General features: G+C 37.7%; 2 protein-coding genes and 1 long non-coding RNA gene across 5 annotated transcripts; 1 reads left to right on the top strand and 2 right to left on the bottom strand.

Annotated features, from left to right (window-relative positions):
* Positions 1 to 582: 582 nt before the first annotated feature.
* Positions 583 to 15269, top strand: orc3 (origin recognition complex, subunit 3). Of its 3 annotated transcripts, XM_017475921.3 has the most exons (21): positions 584 to 766; positions 952 to 1071; positions 1657 to 1711; positions 1862 to 1959; positions 2079 to 2223; positions 2323 to 2427; positions 2524 to 2678; positions 2822 to 2958; positions 4459 to 4618; positions 4698 to 4811; positions 4920 to 5053; positions 7153 to 7216; positions 7471 to 7587; positions 7703 to 7782; positions 8194 to 8327; positions 9851 to 9939; positions 10036 to 10133; positions 11891 to 12032; positions 12145 to 12261; positions 12359 to 12438; positions 13563 to 15269. In XM_017475921.3, the coding sequence occupies exons 2-21, from the start codon at positions 1045 to 1047 to the stop codon at positions 13666 to 13668; spliced, it is 2157 nt and encodes a 718-aa protein (XP_017331410.1). In that variant the 5' UTR covers positions 584 to 766; positions 952 to 1044; the 3' UTR covers positions 13669 to 15269. The 3 variants fall into 3 exon arrangements, with proteins under 3 accessions (XP_047013717.1, XP_017331410.1, XP_047013716.1); XM_047157761.2 differs by having other exon boundaries at positions 583 to 1071; positions 12348 to 12438; XM_047157760.2 differs by having other exon boundaries at positions 584 to 1071.
* On the bottom strand, positions 4518 to 8187 carry LOC124628508 (uncharacterized). The gene is made up of 2 exons (XR_006983071.2): positions 7510 to 8187; positions 4518 to 5074 (listed from the first exon to the last, which is right to left on the bottom strand). It is a non-coding gene; the product is annotated as an uncharacterized LOC124628508 (long non-coding RNA).
* A 289-nt stretch (positions 15270 to 15558) lies between the features above and the next one.
* On the bottom strand, positions 15559 to 20711 carry LOC108269845 (akirin-2). The gene is made up of 5 exons (XM_017475924.3): positions 20084 to 20711; positions 19701 to 19844; positions 17058 to 17207; positions 16473 to 16544; positions 15559 to 16362 (listed from the first exon to the last, which is right to left on the bottom strand). The coding sequence occupies exons 1-5, from the start codon at positions 20250 to 20252 to the stop codon at positions 16352 to 16354; spliced, it is 546 nt and encodes a 181-aa protein (XP_017331413.1). The 5' UTR covers positions 20253 to 20711; the 3' UTR covers positions 15559 to 16351.
* Positions 20712 to 22661: the final 1950 nt, after the last annotated feature.

The following is a 22661-nucleotide window of genomic DNA, read 5'->3' as shown; positions in this document are numbered from 1 at the left end:
ATTTGGGGGGCCTTGCCATGGAAAAGTTTGGGAACCCCTGCGCTAGTGTGTGCGCACAGTCGTACACATAGCCTTTCAATGTATACTCCATTTGACATGTATGCGTACACAGGCGGTCGATGCATGCACATTACGACAACTTGCACTACCTCTCCTGGCCTACAAGAGTCAATACAGGGCAGTAAAGCAGGTCTTTCATTATGAAAAGAAGAATCACAACAACACGAACAACAATGCTCGGGCAATCTCTCGCCAGATTAGCACCCATATACAAATCCTTGTACTCTTTAAGACTAGAATTATGCAAACACGGGTACTTTCTAACCTGCACTCGTTTCCGTCTCTTCCGTTTTTCTTCAACTACCTTGACAATTAACGGCCCTGGGTCACTGGTGCCACCTTGTGGAACAACTAAATAGTGCAAAATAATTAAATGCGCATGTTCGACCTGCGATGTTAGAAAAATCAAGCGGTGCGTACAATACGTGCGTACTCTGCTGATGACGAAATTTGCGTCACACAGTGAAGCATACTTTCTACTAGTTGGTTGACTCAATTATATAATAGAAGAACGCCTATCCGGTCTGAAGACGCCCACTGATTGGGAAACGCCTATTTAGGCTATGTTCCACAGAAACCTATACTCGGATTTTAACAAATCAGGTAAAGAGGTTGAAAAATGCCTATCCCGGTTTGAAAACACCTTTTTTTTTGTTTTGCAGAGACACCATACTCTCCTGATGATTTCATGCCGCCTGTAAAGAAGGTATTATAATCATAAGACCGCACACTGCCTCCAAAGATCAGACATCCATTGCTCTGTTTTCCAAACCAACTACATGTCTACAGAGCAAAAACCCGAATTACAGACGGGGTAGTTCACCAGAGTGATAGATACATTATCATAAATTAGCAAAAAGCTTATCAGATCTCCGGCCTTTTATCACCCAGGACGTCCTCTTTTCTTCCTACGTCATAGCGCGTACGTCAGAAGCGCGGGAAAAACAACCGGAAGTGGTGTCGAGTTCATCAGGCTGAAAAACCATGGATACTACTTCGTCAGTATCAAAGGTATAGTTTTATTCCTGTGCCTCTCGATTGTTTTGAAAAGAAAAAAAAAAAGATAGTTGGCTCCAAAGTAGTGAAGTTTAAAATAAAGACGAATTCGCCTTTCCTCCTTAAATGACTGCTGATGCGGTATAGCGTCTGTAAGGGAACATGTTCATCTTTTATCTTTTTAAACACATGGAGTGTTATGAAACTGCACTATCCAAATACAACACTATTTTAGGTGCTTTTCTGCTTCTTAGTTGTACTAACTGGGTAATAATATTTGTGTTGTGAACAATTTTCACCTTTTAAAATGATCATAATGTGTTGTTTAAAACGATTTAAGGTGGAACGGCTAATTCGAACTGTTTAATTTATTCTAAGAGCAAGCTTAAACTAAAGAATGACGTACAACGCTTAAACAGACTTTTGCAGTCATTTATATCTAATGCTTTTAGTGTTTGTGTCCAGGGAAAGGTTTTATATTATTGTACTTAAATACACGTTACCCTATGTTGTGTATTTTAGTTATTCATTTTTAATCAGATGGTCCTGGAGTCACATAGACATAACTTAATCTTGATCTTTTATTTCTTATGTGTTTAGGGATGCTTTGTCTTCAAGCCAGGTTCTAAGAAGAGAAAGCGAATTGCAGATGCAGGTAAACAACGGGCAAGTTATTATATTAGTTTTTATTTTAGTATATCGACCGTCTGTTGACATTTTGTCCCCAAAGCTTTTACTGCAAGACTTTTTACTGTTTTACTGGCAGAAGTTTTACTGTTTTTCTCATTTTAATGATGGTGATTAGAAGACTACTTTGTTGATGGAAATGGTGACTGTGCGTACGGCAAAGAACGCTTTAATACTTGTCAAAGACTTTGGGAGAAGATTAAACTGGACACAGAGGTTTGAGGCATTTTTTAAAAAAAGATCTTGATGAAAATATAGTGGGGAAAAACATCTGCTTCCATTTTTGGTATTTGATCTTTTCATTCCAAGTCAGTGATTTGTTCTCTCTTAAACAGATATTGCAGGATGACCTGAATAAGAAAATATTGGACAGCCTTTTGGAATTCATCAAAAAATGTAGTTTAAGCTTCCAGTCCAGAGCCAATGATTGGGCATCTCTCATGAGAGCCAGCGAAATACCTACAGCTGCCCTGGTGCTTGGTACATTCATAATTTATTTATTTTTAATTCATTATTTCAAATATGAATGTACAGTCTATTGAAGACAATCATTTTTCTCCTAACATTTGTTTCCACTAGGTGTGAACGTACCAGATCATGACATGACATTTCAAAGCCTATCTGACCTCTTACAGGAATCTGTAACCCCCTTTGCTGTTTCTGTACAGGCCAAAGAATGTGCAGGTGTGCTGTTATCCCTGTTATGAACTTTGTCAGTAAAGTTATTTTTGTGGCTTTTTACATGAAATTTAATAAAGAAGCGATCTTGTGTTCATTCAGCTCTGAAGAATCTGATGCAGAGAGTATTAGAAAGATTAATAGGTGCTGGCGTGTCAGTGGAAGATGATGAAGACGACCCTAGTTCGTCTTTACCACAGAAGAGGGTATCCTGCTCGATGAGTGCACTTTGTCAGTGGTATAAAACAGTTACAAAGGTAAGAAAACTTTTCAAGCAGTTAGTCTCATTATTTCTGGAGGTTGCTGTGTCCACCAATTCTAACATTTCTATAAATAAAGCAATACATAATTTTGCTTCCGGCCATATTGAGCGCACTGTGTTTGTGGCTGTTTCTTGCAGAAACAGACTGTGAAGTTACCAGGGAAGAAATGCAGTTCTGTAAATGACTTCTCAGAGAGTCCACCAATTTTGGTGATTTTCAAAGATTTTGAAGCTTTTAATCCACGTGTCCTTCAGGACTTTATACTTATCTGCAGGTAGATGTATTCTTGTTACTTTTATTAAGTTTTGTTCTACTTGTTGCTTGTAATTTGTCTATTTTTGCATCCAAGCAGTAGGTGATGCACTATATAAAATGTTGGTAAACATTTATGAAAATGTTCATAAATAGCACCAGGCATCCACATTTCAATATATTTCACATATTACTACTATATATATATATATATATATATATATATATATATATATATATATATATATATATATATATATTTATATATATATATATTTATATATATTTATTTATATTTTATATATATATATATATATATATATATATATATATATATATATATATATATATACCTGAAGTTGTTGTTTATGTAGGCTTAGGAGTGCATATTTGTTTGACGTGGTCTTGTATGTTGCATGAATGACTGAGTTTGTACCAAGAAGCTGGTATTATATAGAGGTTGCTAGCCATATGTTTCTTCTGACTTGCTGTACCGTAGTTGAATGTGTCTAAGGAAAACGTCTAGAAGATGTCTCTCTAAGGTGCTTTTGTGTGTTTTCTATGGTTTATTGTAATTGTTGCGGGTGAAAGTGTTTGATTTGTACTGTGGCTTTTTTCAAAATTTGTGATGCAACGTGGTGTTATTTTGTGCTTTTTTTGTGGAAAACTACTTGAATTGGCAAAATTGCAAATGAACGAAATTGTGATGTTTGTTGGTAAATGAGACCTTTTAGCTGTACTCCTGTGCGATACATGTGAGTCGAACAGGGCTTTGGCTGAATGCGCATTGTGATGATGTCACGTGACATGTCTTGGCCCAAATTTCTGGTAATTTTGAAGAATCGCAAGCTCCTCTGAATATTGCTCGAAGTTTGTTTGATTTTGCGTTAATTTCTATGATTGCAAAATCGTGAAATCCTGGAGGAACTGATTTAACACAATGGTATAAATATCAGGTATGCTCTAGAGAATTATTTAAAATGTTTGACATTTAAATTCCAGTATATTTTTCATGGTACTGCCCAATTTAACTGTAGATAGAACAATTTCCAGTCTCTGATGAATAGTTTTGTGTCTATTAACAGTGAAATTTAAATTGTATGCCACATTATATGCCATAGTCCCTCTCTCAGAAAACAGGAGTTACCCAGAGGTCTGAAAATGTCACCATGACTTTCAGTAAGATCGGAATGCCTCCCCAGTGTTGAAATGTGTGTAGACAAGAGACAAGGCAGTTTACAAGCACAAAGTGACTCCTATTTTCAGCACTGAGTAAAACAACTTTGCACTCTATCAGAACTTTGAAATGCCACTGTGGCATTTCTCTTCATAGTAAGATTCAGCAGATGAATCCATTTCTAACATCCTGTCAGATCCCATGCCAGTGACATTTACACGATAATTGCTGTTCAGTCTCTGGTAGTCCGGCAAAACTAGGCTTTCCTGATCTTGTTGCTTTCTGTAATATATGTAATGCATTTTATCCAGTAATTGATATTGAAGAATGAATATTTTTGAACAGTCGGTACATCCAGGAGCTTCCACTGATCTTCGTCTTTGGCATCGCCACATCTCCCAGCACCATTCAGCACATGTTACCACACTCTGTGTCATCTCTGCTGTGCATTGAGCTTTTTCAGTCACTCTCCTGTACCCAGCATCTTGCAACTGTTATTGACAAGGTATTAATTACTGACAATTAGTTTGTTTGTTGTCTGATGATGATGATGATGATGATTTATTATTATTTTTGTTTTGCAGCTGATTTTGACTTCACAGTTTCCTTTCAAGCTCAGTGGTAAAGTTCTACAGGTGCTGGTGAGCATCTTCTTGTACCATGATTTCTCAGTCCGCAACTTTGTTAAAGGCCTTCAGGTGAGCAGATGCAACATAACTGTATATTTCTTTCTGATTTCCCACTTGGTTCTGTGTATATGTTGAATAGTCATGTTGTGTTGAGAAAATATGCTTATTTTTGTACAGTTGGCCCTGTTGGAGCACTTCTACTCACAGCCTCTCAGTGTGCTCTGCTGTGAGAAAAAGGAGTTTCTGGTCCGTGCACAGAAGTTGAGCCACCAAGATGTGGAGATGGTCCGCCAGCTGCCCTCTTTCATGAGGTGACACATTTCCCATAGTCCCTAGAAAGCAAGGGTGATCAAAATGGGTTTTCAGATAATGTTGCAACAAAACAATACAGTGTTATGAAAAAGTATTTTCCCTGTCCTGATTTCTTCTGTTTTTGTGTATATCTCGTACTAAATAGTCTTAGATCTTCAAAAGAAATAGAACAAAGGCAAGCTTAGTAAACACAAAATACAGTTTTTATTTATTTATCAAACACCTATCACCAATGTGAAAAACTAATTGTCCACCTTTAACTGAAAATCTGGTTGTGCCACCTTTAGCAGCAATAACTGCAACTGAATGCTTCCAGTAACTGGAGATCACTTTCACTTACTTCTAGGACTTACTCCTATGCTTTGGATCATTGTCTTGCTGCATAATCCAGTTGCGCTTCAGTTTCAACTTGTATATTGAAGACAATGGACATTCTCCTTTAGGATTCTCTGGTAGAGAGCAGAATTCATGTTTCCCTCAATTATTGCAAATTGCCCAGACCCTGAAGCAGCAACGCATCCCCACACCATCACGCAGGCATCACCATGCTTGACTGTAGGTATGATGTTCTTTCTGTGGAATTCTGTGTCTGGTTTACACCACATGTAACGGGACCCCTGTCTTCCAAACAGTTTCCCTTTCGACGCCTCAGTCCATAGAACATTTTCCCAAAAGGTTTGAGGATCTTCAAGGTGTGTTTTGTCAAATTTAGACAAGCCTTAATGTTCTTCGCTTTGCCACTCTTCCATGGATGGAATTTTTGCCCAGTGTCTTTCAGTGGAGTCATGAACAGAGACCTTTATTGATGCAAGAGAGGCCTGTAGTTCCTTTGATGTTGTCCTTGGCTCTTTTGTGACTTCCTGGATGAGTAGATGCTGTGCTCTTGGAGGAATTTTGGAAGTTTGGCCACTTCTGGGAAGGTTCACTATTGTGCCGAGTTTTTCCATTTGGAGATAATGCCTCTCTCTGTGGTTCTTTGGAGTCCCAGAGACTTTGAAATAGCATTGTAACACTTCCCAGATTGATGTTTTAATCACCTTCTTCCACATTATTTCTGGAATTTCTTTCAATTTTGGCATAGTGTGTTACTATTTAATTGTTGATTTGACTGACCAGTGTTTGCAGTAATTAGGCCTGGTTGTGTCTACTCCAGCTGAACCCCATTGTGAATGTAGATTAATAGATTTGGTGAATTAGTAACTTCAGGGTAAATACATTTTCACACAGGCCCAGTTGTTATTGGCCTACATTTATCATTTAAAAACTGTATTTTGTGTTTACTCTGGTTGAATTTGTTTTAATTTCTGAAACAATTTAATATGAGATATATACAAAAACAGAAGAAAATCTGTGGTAATTGCAGGCTCCTCCGAATATTGCGGAGTTTGCTCGATTTTTGCTTTAATTCCTGTGATTGCAAAATCCTGGAGGGACTGACTATAACTGACGGTATGGCATACAATGTCTTATGTGTGGCTGATTTAGTTGCTAGCTAGTCTGCTTAAATTCTCACTATACTGCCAAATTGAAGAAGGAAGCTCTACTGGTTACAGTGATATTGTCAGTTTATGAGGCAGCTTTCTAAGGAGCACTGTTTGTTTTAGGATGTTTTGCTAACGTTTTCAAACCTGTAGCAGCAAGTCTCCGAACTACTACTTGTTTAGCTTGTTAATGGTTGTCTAGATGAGCCCATAATCCAGCCTTACCTTGGCTTCAAAGAAGTCAGACATCTGTCCTTTTCCTCTGGGATGTAGTTTTTCTCTACATGAGCGAGATCACCACTACGCTTTCCTAGTTTGCCTGGTGATAGCCAGATACTCAATAGAAAGTGGAATTTCAAGTGGACTAACTAGCAACTTGACGGAGGCATTGGTGGTGATTGGGTATATAGCTGATGTCACCACACATCATCTACCTTACTGAAGCAGTATACATGTCATTCCTTTATTTTAGCCACCTTGGTGAAAGCCTGTAAATGTGCTGTATGGTAAAGTGCATACATCCTAGTAGCTTGTTAGCTAGAAGAAAAGATACCAGCTCTACTATTGAGGTTTTTGAGGGACAGGGCTTTATCTAACCCTTTAAACCTTCATTTCAGATATGTAGAGGCACAAGACACACAGGAACAGGTCCAGCTTCTCACCAGTGATGAACATGTTAAGGTAAGCTCTTGATGGTTATACAAATATTGTTTGTTTCCTTGCAGTGTTTTTCTTATTACTCATTGCAGTGTCAACAGTCTGTCCAGTTAATTTAGATTTCTGTTGTCTTTAGATCTCAATCATTTCTGTGGTAAATTTATCCATTAACATGTTAATTTTTAAATAATTTATTTCAGCTTTTTTTTTAAATGCTTGTTTTATGAATTCAGTTAAAGTGAAATATTAAGTAAGTCTGATTTGGGTCTTTTTATTAGGTGGTGTGTCAGAAGTTACTGAAGGATCTTAGAAAATACCATAAGAGTTATTATCCCATCGTCCGCTGTCTACACACACTGACATCGTCTCTGCCAAAGTATCCTCTGGGGAAACAAGTAAGATCTTGATAAGTATTAAATACAAACTCCTAAATTTGTTTTAAGAACTGCTCTTAAATTTTACTTGTCATACTGTATATTTACTGAACATTTAATGTATGTTTGTTTTTAGATACGAGAGCTGTATATATCCTGCCTTGAGAAGAATGTATGGGAGACAAATGAATATGAATCTGCTATTCAGCTTCTGAGGTAACATGGTATAATCTGTGTTTGAGCAATTTATTTAGGACAAGAACATAGTTATGAATGTATCATAAGATAAGCAGTCGAGCAATTTTTGTAATCATAACAAAAATACGTATATTTATGAAATTCGTCGACAAATATCATAAAACGGCAGAAAATAGATTAAGTTTTTGTGAGTAGAGAAGTACAGATGTCCTCCCTTTGTGCCCCTCCCAAATGTGACAGTGTTACTATCAATGCAATCAATTAATGTTTTTCTGTCAGTGCTAAAATAAGAATTAAAATAGTGGTTTGAGCATGTAGCCAAAGACGCAACATAACATATAACATTACAGAACACATTTGGTGTGTTTGTTGTTTTAAATCACAGAAATCTAATTTTAAATGCATTCTTGCATTTTCACACCATTATAGGTTGCTTGCAAAAGACGAGCTTGTAACAACACTGAGAAAATGTGTGGACATTCTTAAATCTGGGAAGACAAAGAAAATGACAAGTGCATTGCAGCAGCTGGATGACTACCTTGTCAAATTTGAGCAGTTGGACAGTATGTTTTTACATATTGTATAAATTTTTATTTCTACTATAATTTATGTTTTCACCGAATGATCATGTTCAGTCGGCATTTGTCGGGTCATTTAATGTCTGTGCAGTGTGGTATTATTTCCCAACAAACTCCGAAGTAAACTGACCTGAGCACAAACCGTTGCCATGACGATGAGGCAAGTGTCCCTGAAAACTCAGAAACAAAAGCTTGTGCGCTCTGTGCTAGGCACACACTGTTTCCATGCGTGTTTTTTTTTTCCCCTTACATGTGAGGGCTAATTGCTTAGAAAATTTGACAATTTATCGTGATTTAACGTAAAACATGCCTCAGGTGTTTGCAGGACTACCAGACCACTAAAATATGAAACGTTTTGGCTGTCTAACACAAGACTAGGCTAGTTAGGTGTCTCTAGCCAAGGAGAGCCACAATTAAGCTATCATTGTATGGGTTTAGCTACTACAATGCCATGCAAAGTACATTAGCTGTCCTAATGCTCTGCTCACATCATGTTCATGTAACTTGGAACTCGTATAGACATTTACACACCTGGTTTTCCTGTTCAGCATCAGAGTATGTTAGTGTTTGTTTCAACCCCTTTACTGGTTAAAAAAAAAATAATTTTTTATATATATATATATATATATATATATATATATATATATATATATATATATATATATCTCCATTTTACTTGCCTCCATTCACTGAAGGTAAAATACAACCCTCTGTTCACTGAAGATACAAAATTACAGCACTGGCATCATGTTTTACTGACGTTCAGTTACATAGTGACAAACCGCTCCAAGTGGAGAATTATTCAGGGGTAAAGGAAAAAAACTTCTGGGCTACAGCCCCCAATGCCTAGGCCAGTTTACACCTCTGCCCACAACCACTGTCTGCAGTTCTGTGTAGAAATGTAAGAAATTGTTGTGTCTCTCACTTCACAACAACCAAGGCTTCACCTACAACCTCTTTCGTTTCACTCTTCATCTTTTCAGGTGAAGAATGACACGTAAAGACACTAGTAATAGTAAAGTTTTGATTGCGGTAAAAGGATCATCCATTTTTAAACCAGTCTGACTGTCCATAAAAAAGTTTGTTGGTGTCTGTTGGGGCAGTGTGAACATGACAGTCGTGTTTCCCAACATTCTAAATCCAACGGCCAAATTTTTAAAGTTGGTGATTGTCAGTGTTGGTCTACATCTGTCTGTGCGGTATGAACTGAGCTTATGTTGCTACACATAATTTGTTCGCCCCCTTTACCTCATCCATTAGTCGAAAGGGACCACTACTAACAAGATATTCTCAGTGCATCTGTGAGACCTTGTAGTGTGGTATGAGTGTATCGGGCACAGTGTTGTAGGGAACTGTGTACTCTAACTGGCCACACCTTTGTTTGTGGACCTTATAGATGTTAGACACTGTCAATTTGTGTTCCATAAACCCATTATCAGTGGTCAATTACTTCATAATATACCACTGGGATTTGGTTTTGAATAAAGCCCCATTGTACTCTCTGTTAGGTATGTCTGTAGAGGATCTTAATGAAGAGGAAGTTATGTCACCAGGAAAGGATCTCCAAAAGAAAACGGATCTCTTCCAACTTCAGAAAGTAAATGTTTCTCTGGCTCGCTTGGGATTTCCTGGAACAGCATTACACTTCTTATCCTTTGTGGATTTTTGATAATGATGTCTGTTTTCTTTCTAGACTCTATTGGAGATGAAAAGCACTAGAAGATCGAAGAAAATGAGTCCGTTTGAGGTGCTGAGAAATGAGGCACTAGGTGTTATTGATGGCCTTGTGAGGTTAGTAATGGTTTTTCTTTTTATACAAGTTCTCATTCAAAAAAAGAGCTTTTGTAAGAACATGGGTCTATTATGGAATGAATGCATCTTTTGTAAATAATAAAAAATAATTAATAAAAAGAGTTTTAGATTAGATAATGGTAATTCTTGGTAATAACACAAAAGGCTATGTGATGATGTACATTTGGTTTGTAATATTGGAATTAAATAATGAGCAGCAAGGGTCAAACAGCAAGAAGTGTCTGGCCCTAAAATGACAGGACTGTGATGGTGGGTAGTGTTCTTGGATACGTATAATAATATTCCTGCAACACATGGAATTATAGGTCTGCTACTTTGGAAATTCACAGTACATTAGAATGTTGGGCAACTTTCTTATTTAAAGATTAATATTGATCTTCACAAAAAAAAATCTCTCCTGCATGTAGACTATGTGGCCAAAGGTATGTGGACAGTTGACCATCACTCCCATATGTGTCCATTCCAAAACCATGGGCATTAACACGTCCCCCCCCACCCACCCCCGCTCCCCAACAGGTGTTATAACCTCATCCAATTTTCTGGGATGTTTTCCACTAGATTTTAGAGCAATGCTGTGGGTTTTTGTACTCATTCTGCCAAAGGACCATTAGTAAGGTTGGGCACTGATGTCAAGTGAGAAGACCTGGTGTGCAATTGGCTTTAACACTGGGGTCGATGTCTGGGCTCAGGCCACTCCAGTTCTTCCACATCAACCTTAGCAAACCATGTGTTTTATGAACTATGCTCTGTGCACAGGAACATTCCCATGATGAAACAGGTTTGTGCCCCTTATATGCAATGAAGGGAAATCTTAATGCTACAGCATACAAAGACATTTTTGACAGTTGTCTAAAATGGTCAACATTGTGGCAGCAGTTCATGGAACATATGGGTGTCCACATACTTTGGGCCATGTAATGTATATATTGCATTCCTGCACAAGTCAGGGGAAACATGTCATATTGAAGACAGTCACAAATGGGTTCTTTTCATTTGCACACTAAATGATGCTTTTATGAATCTTTGCATGACACCACATCTGCAAACACTGTGGATGCTTGATTTGTCGGATTATTCTGAGTCAGATGCACTTGACATAATATTATAATGAGTGTAAAGCCCATTGTACATATCCCACACGTGGAGGATTATTTTCTTCCACTGGTTTAATAACTTATTCCTATATTTCATATCTGACCACAAAGCATTTTCCAAGCATTATTTCACTGTTGTTATTTGCTTGCTGTTAATATATCATTTGAAAATCCCCAAACAGTGTTACCAGTAAATCAAGCATTACCGTGTCAGAAGTGATTGGATAAACAGAAAGTACATAAAGCATTGTGATCTTATAATTGTGCTAATGTACTAAAAAGACAGGCATTTTCTTCCAATCATGCTAATGTGCTCATAGACAGGTACAGTATGTTACTGGCATGACCGAGGGATTATGGATGATGGCAAAAGTGCAGTGGCTTTACTTTAGGAAAGCTCACATTACTGAATCTCAGCTGTTATAAATGAAGGAACATTAAAGTACACTATAGCTATAAGAGCATATAGAGTTGTTTTCGAGGGACTATAAGCATTACGTAAAAAGAGGTTTAACTACATATCAACCACATTATATGATTATTATTAGCTAATAATAATATTAAAATTAAAGCAACATTCAGTGTTTTCCTATTGAATGGAAAAGCACAGTGGATAGAATACATTTTCTTTTTTTTGTTCAGGAGCCACCTGACACCACCAGAGATGCAGCCATTATATGAAGTATGCTACTACAGCTCCTCAGGCGTTCTGCGACGCCACCTCAATGCAACTCCACGTACCTCCATCCAGACTGCACTTAGCCACCCATTCTACTACCTGCAGGTAATTGGCCTTTTTCTGCATTTTTTTTTCTGCATTTTTTGCTGAAATGCTCCATAGACTTCAGTGATGTGTGTGTGTGTGTGTGTGTGCGTGCTTGCTGTCAATTTTGCAGAATGTAAACCTGAAAACAGATGCAGGCACAGTTTCCAATGCTGCTCCAGATATCTGCATTGCCTACAAGCTTCATCTGGAGTGTGGGAGGCTCATCAACTTATATGACTGGTTGGAGGTGAGACCATCTATTTTGTGGATAGAATAATGACTGTATTAAATATTTGGATATTGAGGTTTTTCCATGGTAGAAAACATTGAAAGCTGTGTTTCAGGCATACGCAACAGTGGCCTCTGCTGCAGAGGGTAAGGATCCTGACTCTGAAGAGTACGGCAAAGTTGACCAACTCAAGCAGTATCCTTTATTTACAAATGAGCTACTTAAAGATTGTTTGGTTACCAGCTAATGAGCTTTGGTCATACCTTTTCGTTTAATGTGATTGGATAATTTGGAGTTTTAATATATTATTGATACTCCGAAGCTTTGAGTGAAGTAAAAATTACAACTCAATTAGGCAAACCAGATTAGGTTGGCTGTGCACTACACAATAGGCAGCATTATTATTATTATTCAGAATTTCATATAATCAAACGAGGATGACATGAGCTTTTTATTTAAAAAAAAAAAATCTGTACAATCAAGCTTGTTTGGACAGAGGCTGCTCACTCTGCAGTAATCTTGGACACTAACAAATCTATACTTGTTCTGATACAACTTTGAACAGTTGTGTGTTTTCCCCACATCATTCTAACAGAACTCTTCGGTCAAACATATGGTCTGTGGGCTGGGATCACAGGGTATGTTTGGCATAAAGAGTTCTGCTACAATGGTCATTGATATTAATTTCTTATGTATAAAACTGCTGCATAAAAGCAGTATCGCACAAGCAAGAGTGCAATTATACTGAATTCCCTGTCTATTTTAAATCAGAAGTTATATTCCTAAAAATTTTCATTGGCCATGCCTGTTGATGATGTCGGGACTGTTGCTAGGACTGGAATTTTACATCGTGAATAGAGACAAGCAGAGTGATTAAAAAAAAAAAAAAAAAGTGAAACATCCAAGTGCGGTTATAGTAAATACAAACAGTCTTGGAATGAGCTCGTCCAATGAAATTAATGAACCGGAGTCGAGCGTTGTGTAAATTAAAATTAACTTATGGACTAATTTCGTTAAAAGATTAAACAAAAATATATAGTGCAGTAGCTCATATCCACAGTGCAGTTTGACTTCATTACACACATCACTCACACATACACTGCATATCAAGTCAATAACACAGTCCTAAATGGCTGTGTATAGAACATGGGGTGGAATCAAATCCATGACATAAAGATAAGAATTTTTGTACATTTTAGATTGACCATAAACTTAATGGTACTGTGCTGGTGATGTACACAGCTAGTACTGCTATTGTGCACTGTTTGTGATTGTTTACTTTGTATTTAGTACTTTGTGTATTGCCTTTAACTAAACAGTGCTCGTTTCATCCAAGCTGTGTCTGAGCTGGAGTTCCTGGGATTTGTGAAATCAACAAAGCAGAAAACTGACCATGTGGCACGACTGACCTGGGGAGGTTGTTAACGGTGATTCATGTTGGTGATAAATATGTATTTGAATAAAATATTTTTGATATGTCTATTGTCTTTCATCTCTAACAAATGATGTTTTGTAGAAAGACAATTATATTAAGTGAACTTAACTGAAATGTATTTGTGTCTTGATTCATTCAATCAACTTTAGTAACCATTTTATCCTGGTCAGGGTCATAGTAGGGTCAAAGTCTATCTGGAAACATTGGGCACAAGGAGGGAATACACAGATATGATGCCAGTTTGTGAAGTGAAATTTAAAAAAAGAAAATAAATAAATAAAATGGGTGGAGGAGCCACTATCGTGGATAATCTTTAACACTTATGGTCTCAGTGCATTGACTACATGTTTGATTAATGGTCATTTTATAAGTTTTATATACTATGCACTAGTTCATTGGTGTAGCAGAACTGATTTGCAGAGATGGTGTGGTTATCAATGTGGGCTTCTAAAATTGCATCTCCATTACATGGTTGGCCGGATAACTTTACAATACATTATCTAAATCCACATAGCATAGCTTGATATGGAAAACACACACATACATTATATATATATATATATATATACACACACACACATATACACACACAACGACGGCTAAACTACTAATTCACACAAAACCTGTAAAAGATGAAAAATGAATCAGTTGTCTACTTAATATGCATATTTTTGGTTTCTTTAACTTTGTGTGATAAGGAACAAATAAGACTTTGCAGCATGTGCTTGTTAAAACTGCTTTAATATCATTAACAACCTTCCTTACTAAATGTGGTGTTAGACTGCAGTAGTAGAATATTGAACTTGGAAAGTTTTAATCCAAGAATACAAGAGTCTGACTTTGTGAGGCTGAAAACACAAGACTTGTTATGGACATGGACTTGTAATTTTTGAGGATTAAAAAAACCCCTGTTCTGTACAGGACCTCCTGTCAAAAGTCCTCCTCACGGCTTAGTCATGACTTGAATGAACCAGTTTGGAGATTGAATAATTGTGGCATTTGATCTTTAATATTATTAAACCTGATCAATGGCTCAGTGATGCAGTGGTTAGCATTGCTGGCTCACAGCTTTAGGGTCCCTGCTTTGATTTAGTTCAAGTTACTCTGTGCAGAGTTTCATGTTTCACACCCACCAGCAGATAAGATGGCTATGCTAAATTGGCCCTAGCTCTGAACGTGTGTATGCATGGACTGGCATCCCCTCCAAGGTGTATTCCTGCCTCGTGTAGTATTCCCAACATAGGCTCTAAATCCATTTTGTCCCTGACCAAGATAGAGCATATGAATGAATATGAGACTAGATGACCCAATCTAATCTCACCTTGTGATAAGTCTGAAACCAGATAAATTAGCTCTCAAATGAGCTATCTTGAGAGCACTGCCAACATATAAATACCCAACTCTCATAGCTCTGTCCTGCTGAGGTGCATATGTTTTACTAGGTATGTACAAATACACAAACTCTGCTGTTTAGTCATATCTCTGTGTGAGTTTGTAGCACTTCTAAGTACTAGTACTTACTCAACCCTGATGTTTAGATGCAGCTCTGTTCTCCCAAAAATTGTGAATAAAAAATACTTATCACTCTGTATTTCCTGTTGGCTCCTTTCATCATTGTAAATAAAATCCAGGTCACTGTTCCTACAAGGAAGTGATTAGAAGAAATTATTAGATTTGAACACCTAACCCTGTTTGGTTGGTCATACAGAATTGACCAAATTCAGTGTGTTTCACCTCTAGAAGCTGTTCTGGTTTTGTTTAATTTCTGCACTCAGAATAAATTTAGATCATCATGCACTTTTGTGCACTGACAGATGGTAGTTTTCTGAGAATCAACATGCATGTTCCATGCGCTATTTTAAAATGCACAACTCAAAACCTGATGTACACACAAATCTTTATTAATAAAATGCTTTCATGTACACCAGGGTGTCAATATCAAGTCCTTCACACCAGATTCAGCCCATGAAGGCTCTGGTAATGAGCTAATGAGTTGAATTGTGTGTTAACTGAGGTAAACTCTAAACACCGAACTCTGCGACCCTCCACTACTGGAGCATGACACCTCAGGTCTATACAAATACAAAGGAAAGCAAAACGAAACAAAACAAAAAAGCTCTAACTTATTCATGTAACATTTCATGAGCTCAATGTATAGTACAGAACAGCTTTATCGAGTCCCAGTCAAAACCCACAATGTGATGTATAATTTCTGGCTGCACTTGGTTTGGCTAGAGAAAACATTTTCTATCAAGCTTTTTAAAGAAGGATAAACTGTAAGCTGTGCAGCACTCTGGGAATACTCGCAAAGAGGTATTCAACATCTTGGATTTCCATCCATACTAACGTCTATGCACGTGTCAAATGACCAGAAAATAAAGCATCGCAGCATCTGTATGGATACATCGTGGAATGCAAGAAAAGGCTCATGATACAGATTATAAGTAGGCCACTGGTAGAATAAACAGACATAAAAGGTCCGTATACATTTACAAGAGGAAGCACCCAGGTTCACAAGGAACAATAATATGCACTGACAAATTCTAAAGACAGCATCTGTCAGCATGAGTGACACTGGAGCAGTTTCATTTCAAACCAGGTCTGTGGTGGAATCAGTGGACATTCAGCTCAGTAAACTGCAGCAAACAGGATCTTGGCATTGCACTGGTGATCTCAAGATACATCTTTAATTCAAGAAGAAAGAAAAAACATATCAGTCTCTAGTAATGTCAACAGAGATTTATGTGAAAATATGTGCGTGCTGCTCTGGGGATTATTTAGGCAAGTCACTTACAGCTAGCAGGCTGTTCCTCAAATCGCCGCATTAACTGATCATGTGTGAACTTCACAAAGGTGTCGTATTGTTCTGCAAATAAAGCAATCAACAATATTACTATATACTACAATATAAAGGTCAGATTTCATTAAATACAACAGATAAGTGACCGGGATTAAAATATGTTAAAGGACAGTCCTTTATTAGATTACAACTAAATGCTATTAATAATAATAATAATAATAATAATAATAATAAACACCACTATTTTTCATAGTTAGTGTAGGTCTAGTTACATTTCACTGGATGCCATTTAACAATTCTGTTATAAATATTATTAGCATATTTTTATTAAAAATACAGTATCAAATATTGTCTGACAATGGTGCATGACCAATGAAATATTTGATCAATATGAGTTCAGTAGAAGAGTGTCTAGACTCTAGGTGTTTAATATAGATGCTGCCAGATACTATATTTTGTAGTCTTAAAAACACAGTTATTAGAACATGTAGCACAAACTTTGTAACACTATCAGGCTCTGAAAAGTGTTTTCAGTACTTATTGATTTATTGATCCTTACACAAACTATTCAACACAAACCTGCCAACTTGGATGTCATGATCTCCTCATATTCTTCTCTGACCTTATCTTCACGTTCCTTCAAAAGGCGTTCACATAGCATGCCGACCTGTTTTAAAGTGAACAACGGCTGTTCTCTCCTTGTGGGTGAAACAGCTCCAGAGGATGTCTCTGTAAAATAAGGTGTTTTGTGGTGAGCACGGTGGCTGATCAGTAAATCTGTTCTCATTATGCCTCAACGTAGTGTTTAACCAGAGTTAATCTCACAGGCCATGTGGCTAATATGCCTTAAGTCTACAGTAATATTACATTGTTATATTATCCAGCCCAACTTGACTGCAACTCTTCAGGTTACAGTTGGTTGCAACCTAGGGGGCTGTGTAACATGTCTTGAGTGATCTTCAGTTTTGCAAATTGTGACTTTTACTGTTTGGTCACCAATCACCATTGTTTCCCCGTGACCAATCACTGATCACCATTGTTTCCCCATTACCAATCACTGATCACTGCTGTTTCCCATGACCAATAACTGATGACCATGGTTTCCCCACGACCAATCACTCACCCCCATTATTGTCCCACCAACACACTTTGTTCTTAATTTTAAACTCAACCGTCTCCTCTTTATATTTACAAACAATGAAAAGCCAGATAAGACACCAGCTTAATAAAGTTGACGAATCTGTAAAGGACATTAGACACTGGATGCTTATTAACTTCCTCTTAATTCTGACAAGACAAAAGTAGGACCACATGCAGCTAGAAGTAAACTCTCTGATCACATAGTAACTCTGGATGGACTTTGTTTCATCATGTGCAAGAGTAAAAGACCTTGGTGTGATTATTTTCTCCAGTCTTTCATTTGAAGCTCATGTAGATAATATTACTAGGATAGGCTTCTTTCACATCAGAAATATTCCTAAGTTAAGAAATATAAATGTCACTACATGATGCAGAAAAATTAGTTCATGATTTTGTCACCAATAGGTTGGATTACTGTAATGTCTTACTGTCTAGATGCTCCAGTAAGGTGCATAAACAAACGCCAGTTAGTCCAGAATGCAGCTGCAAGAGTCCTTACTAGAACCAGAAAATATGTCCACATCACCCCGATGTTATCCACACTGCATTGGTGCCCAGTAAAATTTCGCATTGATTATAAAATACTACTACTGACCTATAAAGCACTGAATTGTTTCAGGCTACAGTACCTGAGTGAACTTTTGGTCTTGTATGATCTGCCACGCCTACTTTGATCAAAAGGTGTAGACTATTTGTCACCACCTCGAATAGTGAAGTCTACATAGGGGGAAGCGCTTTCTCTTACAAAGCCCCACACTTATGGAACAGCCTTCCACTTAATGTTTGGGACTCAGACACAGTCTCAGTGTTTAAGTCCAGGCTGAAGACATTTGTTTAGTCAAGCTTTTTGTGAATATTTTTTTTCCCCCTTAGGTAAAGAAGCAGATCTAGAGGGCTCACAGGCATGGAGTGTTGTGGTGAACTGGGATGTTTGGAGGCTGTCACCCCCCCACTTTCACCCAGGTTTTTTGATGGTGGAGTGGCTTTGCACCCTCATGTCTATGTTACCTTCTGGCTCTTCCTTTTAGTTATGCTGTCATAGCTAGTCTTACCAGAGTCCCTGCTGACACACACGCAAAGTACATTGTCCTTAACCATTATGGGACAATAAGCATACCTAATAATCTCTCCCTCTCTCTTTCTGTTGAGCTACACATGATATGCCTCAGAGACCAGTGATCCTAACCACTTCTGCTCTCCGGACCTGCCTGATCCATCCTGATGCCCGACTTCTGGTTGGAGTTCTCATGAACTGGACGTTACATGCTGTTGCTGCGGATGCATCCTCATGGTGCAGTCTAAATATCACTGAGATTACTAAGGATGGTATCACTTAAAAACCATAAGATAGCTTTGGACCTCAATACATATGAACAGATATGCTATGATGGCGTAGGACTGCAATTGCCACAAACAGTTTTGCACTCAAGTCTCCATCAGCGAACAGTGGAGAAGTTCAACAAAACAGAGTTCATGTAAAAACTGTAATGAATTTTCCTGGTTACTCAATTGCACTATTTGACCATGTAGTATTAGCACATTTATAGAAGGGATTTACTTATTCATAATCACACTATCCAGTGTCACCCAGGTGAGGACAGTTCCCTTTTGAGTCTGGTTCCTCTCAAGGTTTCTCCCTCACATCGTCTCAGGGAGTTTTTCCTTTCCACCGTTGCCTCTGGTTCTCATTAGGGATAAATTCATACATTTAAAATCTATATCCTGAATTGATATATTTCTGTGAAGCTGCTTTGGGACAATGTCCACTGTTAAAAGTGCTATACAAATAAAATGGAACTGAACTGAAAAGCGTCATATACACACACACACACACACACACACACACACATATACATATATACATACATATACATATATATATATATATATATATATATATATATACATATATATATATACATATATACATACATACATACATACATATATACATATATATATATATATATATATATATATATATATATATATCATAAAATACATTGATAATGGGCATACCCAATAACCTGTTTACCTTTCTCGGTGTGAGACAATTCACACAGCGACTGAAGTTCAGCTCACCTTGATAACTGGATCCACTCAGAAGGGAGGTCTGGGACTGGGACATAAAGGATGAGCAAACCTCAGGCTGGTGAAGGCTTCCATCCAAATGCTTCCGCTTCTGCATGCGCTTGTATTCTTGCTTTATGTTATTAAGGATTTGCTCTGTTTAAGAAAGAAAGAGTGGGTTAATAAAACGCATATGTATGTAACACTAAATTAAACGTTTAACGAGCGCACTGCTTTGGACAAGAGGCCATTTTATTCACTGACTACAACGTTACGCACCATGTTGTCCCTGGTTTTTAACAGAGTGGGTCATTATTACCAGGGAAAAAAAAATCACTTCCACCGTTATAAAGCCATAAACTGAAAAGCATTAAAGCTTAAAGTAGAAAGCAGACCTGTTGTGAGTGTGACTGAGAGCTGGCTGAAAGGACTCGGCTCATGACGCAGGTAATTTCTCGGGGCTGATGACTGCGATACCGGGGCGCATCTCCTCCTTTTCGACGAGCCGGGACTCAGCAAAGGGTCGAAATCCATCGTTCTCTTCAATGTAGCTCCACAAGCCATTGCTGCTAGTCTTAGATACGTTTACACCTTAAAAATAAACACGACCAAAAACTTAACAGAAGGTAAAAAATAAAACGTCTCTCGGCCGTTTAGCTATTGAAAAGCCGCTCGAGTTTCTGCTTAGCAAATCTGTAGCTAGCTAGCTAATTTACCGCTAGCGATGCTAGCTATTCGAAAGGCCGTACAATTGCTTTTCCTAGTTGGATTTCTGAAGTTATATAAACAGTTTTCGGTAAATATCAAGCAAATGTCTGGAAATCCTTGTTGTATTTCTTCTTGCTTCGATCTTTCTTGAGGTCATCAGCTTCCGTTACAAGGGAACTGCGTTGGGTGGTATTTTTTTTTTTTTTTTTTTTTTTTTTTTTTTTTTTTTTTAATACGCTGACAGCGATTTTCAAGCACATACACAGTTGAGCAAATTGTACTTCACTGCTTGTTTATCTTTCACCACCATTTTTTACTAATATGACGTTAGTTATTGGTTCTTTTTCTTCTTCGCCGCTATTTGTTGCCAGCAAGAAATCTAAATAAAAATGCGTTTACTGCCGCCTTGTGGTCAATGTAAGCATATTGCCGGTTAAGGCCCTACGCAAAATATAGGATTAAGAATTCAGAATTAAGAATTCAGAGGCCCTGGGCACAATGTCTTGTAGGCCACATCACACTGTGTGGTGTGGCCACACTCCCTACAGCATATGCCACTGTAGACGTTAAGTGGCGCGAGTCTTTTTTAATCTTCTGTGGCCCAACTAGACATTGCCCTCCATTTTCGGCAATGTAAAGAAAATATTTTTTCTTCCCCTTGCTTGGGCCCCAAATGCGCACGGGCCCCTGGGCCTGTGCCCATAATGCCCATTGGATAATCTGGCCCAGCTTGAGCTAAACCTGCCCCTGGTTAGTGATAACCGAGTTCTGTACAGCTCAACCATCAATAAACAGTATACTAAATAATAAAGTGCAGTACAAAACCACACATTCAATAAATTGCCTGCATTGTTACTGAGTTAGTGTAAATTTATCAGAAGAGTATGTTGAAATCATACAGATGCAGTATCTGCAGTAGTGAGTGAAGTAGATGACTCAGTATTAATGCATTCGAATTATTAGTGCAGATTTAACAGTGATACAGTACAGTCTGTGCAAACATTATAGCAGTTCAAACTGAAAGAACCCAGGTTTTGCCTTAGCCTGTGATGGGAAGTTATGAGTTCTCTGATGGCAGAAAGAAATAAACCCTTTCTGAAGTGCTTACTTTTGCCAGATGAAAGGGAATGAAATATGAGGTGTGCTCGGTGGGCGGTTCAGAGGGTGTGTTCAAGTTTCTGCTTGGTAGGTGAATATTGTCATACCAGAGAGTGATATCACCCCATGGAGGATGTCAGGATGCTTTGGATGATTGTGGAGTAAAACTATCAGCAGCCGTCTCTTCAGTTTTTGGGAGATTTGTAGCCTCCTGTTTGGGCTTTCTTGATGATGATGTTGTTGATAGTAGTGGTGGTGGTGTTCAGGTCACTTAAACAAGCTGTTGATATGAGTACCCAGGAATTTGAATGAGTCAGTGTTATTTATTAGTTGGTTGCATATATGATCAGGTTCTTTGTAATTTAGGGGTTTATGGAAGTCTATAATCAGTTCCTTGGTTTTGTAGGTGTTACGGATTTTGTCCTTGAAAAATCAATATGCCCTTGCACCATCTTAACAAATAATAAATAGGTATTAAATGTATCATGAACATAACAGTAATTTAAAAATGAAGGAAAATATCTCATATGACCTCTAGTGGCTGACTACAGTACAATGTTTAAACTCCACCCTGACACTAATTCTGGGGTTCCCAAACTTTTTTGGGCAAATTTAAAATGGACATTATAAATTATCTTCAACCCCATGCTTCAACCACCCATTTATTCTTAAATCACAGATTTATAATTTTGAATTCATATTCAATAGAAATTTGGGCATATCTTTGTTACTTCTGTTGCTCCTGCCAAGTCCTCCTTTAGGAATGTTGGGTCCACACCTCTTGCATTTCACAATGATGAAGCCCACTGTGCTTAGTGGGCTTCATAACGTTGTATCACAGGCTACTGCAAAACCCAGGTTCTTTAATTTTTAACTGTTATAATGTCTGCAGATACACCTGGAACAGGGTATTAAAATATCAATAATGGCAAGCCAATCACACCATCGAAACCAAGTAAAATGTTTCAAGCTATTAAGTGATTCAACCTAAAGCAATACCTTCTAATAAGGTAATAAATCAGGAGTAAATAGATTTCAAATTCATATCTTCTACATCTAGGATGCTAATGGGTACTATAAATAGTCATCTAATTGAGGTAATGTACAATCAAGACCCTTCTGACGTTCTGCCTCATGCCTGTGTACTACATCGTAGTGAAAGAAACA

This window comes from Ictalurus punctatus, chromosome 9 (genome assembly GCF_001660625.3).
Source record: "Ictalurus punctatus breed USDA103 chromosome 9, Coco_2.0, whole genome shotgun sequence".
In the NCBI taxonomy this organism is placed as follows: Eukaryota; Metazoa; Chordata; class Actinopteri; order Siluriformes; family Ictaluridae; genus Ictalurus; species Ictalurus punctatus.
Note: the sequence above shows the minus strand (reverse complement) of the source record. Positions and strands in the feature narration are given on the sequence as shown.

Excerpts from the sequence above, each read along its gene's own strand:
- orc3 (XM_017475921.3), top strand. The coding sequence starts at position 1,045 with ATGGATACTACTTCGTCAGTATCAAAG. Across the intron at positions 1,712-1,861 it reads AAAGCGAATTGCAGATGCAG|AAGACTACTTTGTTGATGGA; the intron begins GTAAACAACGGG and ends GATGGTGATTAG. Across the intron at positions 7,588-7,702 it reads AGTATCCTCTGGGGAAACAA|ATACGAGAGCTGTATATATC; the intron begins GTAAGATCTTGA and ends GTTTGTTTTTAG.
- LOC108269845 (XM_017475924.3), bottom strand. The coding sequence starts at position 20,252 with ATGGCTTGTGGAGCTACATTGAAGAGAACGATGGATTTCGACCCTTTG. Across the intron at positions 19,845-20,083 it reads CTCAGTCACACTCACAACAG|AGCAAATCCTTAATAACATA; the intron begins GTCTGCTTTCTA and ends TTTCTTAAACAG. Across the intron at positions 16,545-17,057 it reads CATGACATCCAAGTTGGCAG|AACAATACGACACCTTTGTG; the intron begins GTTTGTGTTGAA and ends CTTTATTTGCAG.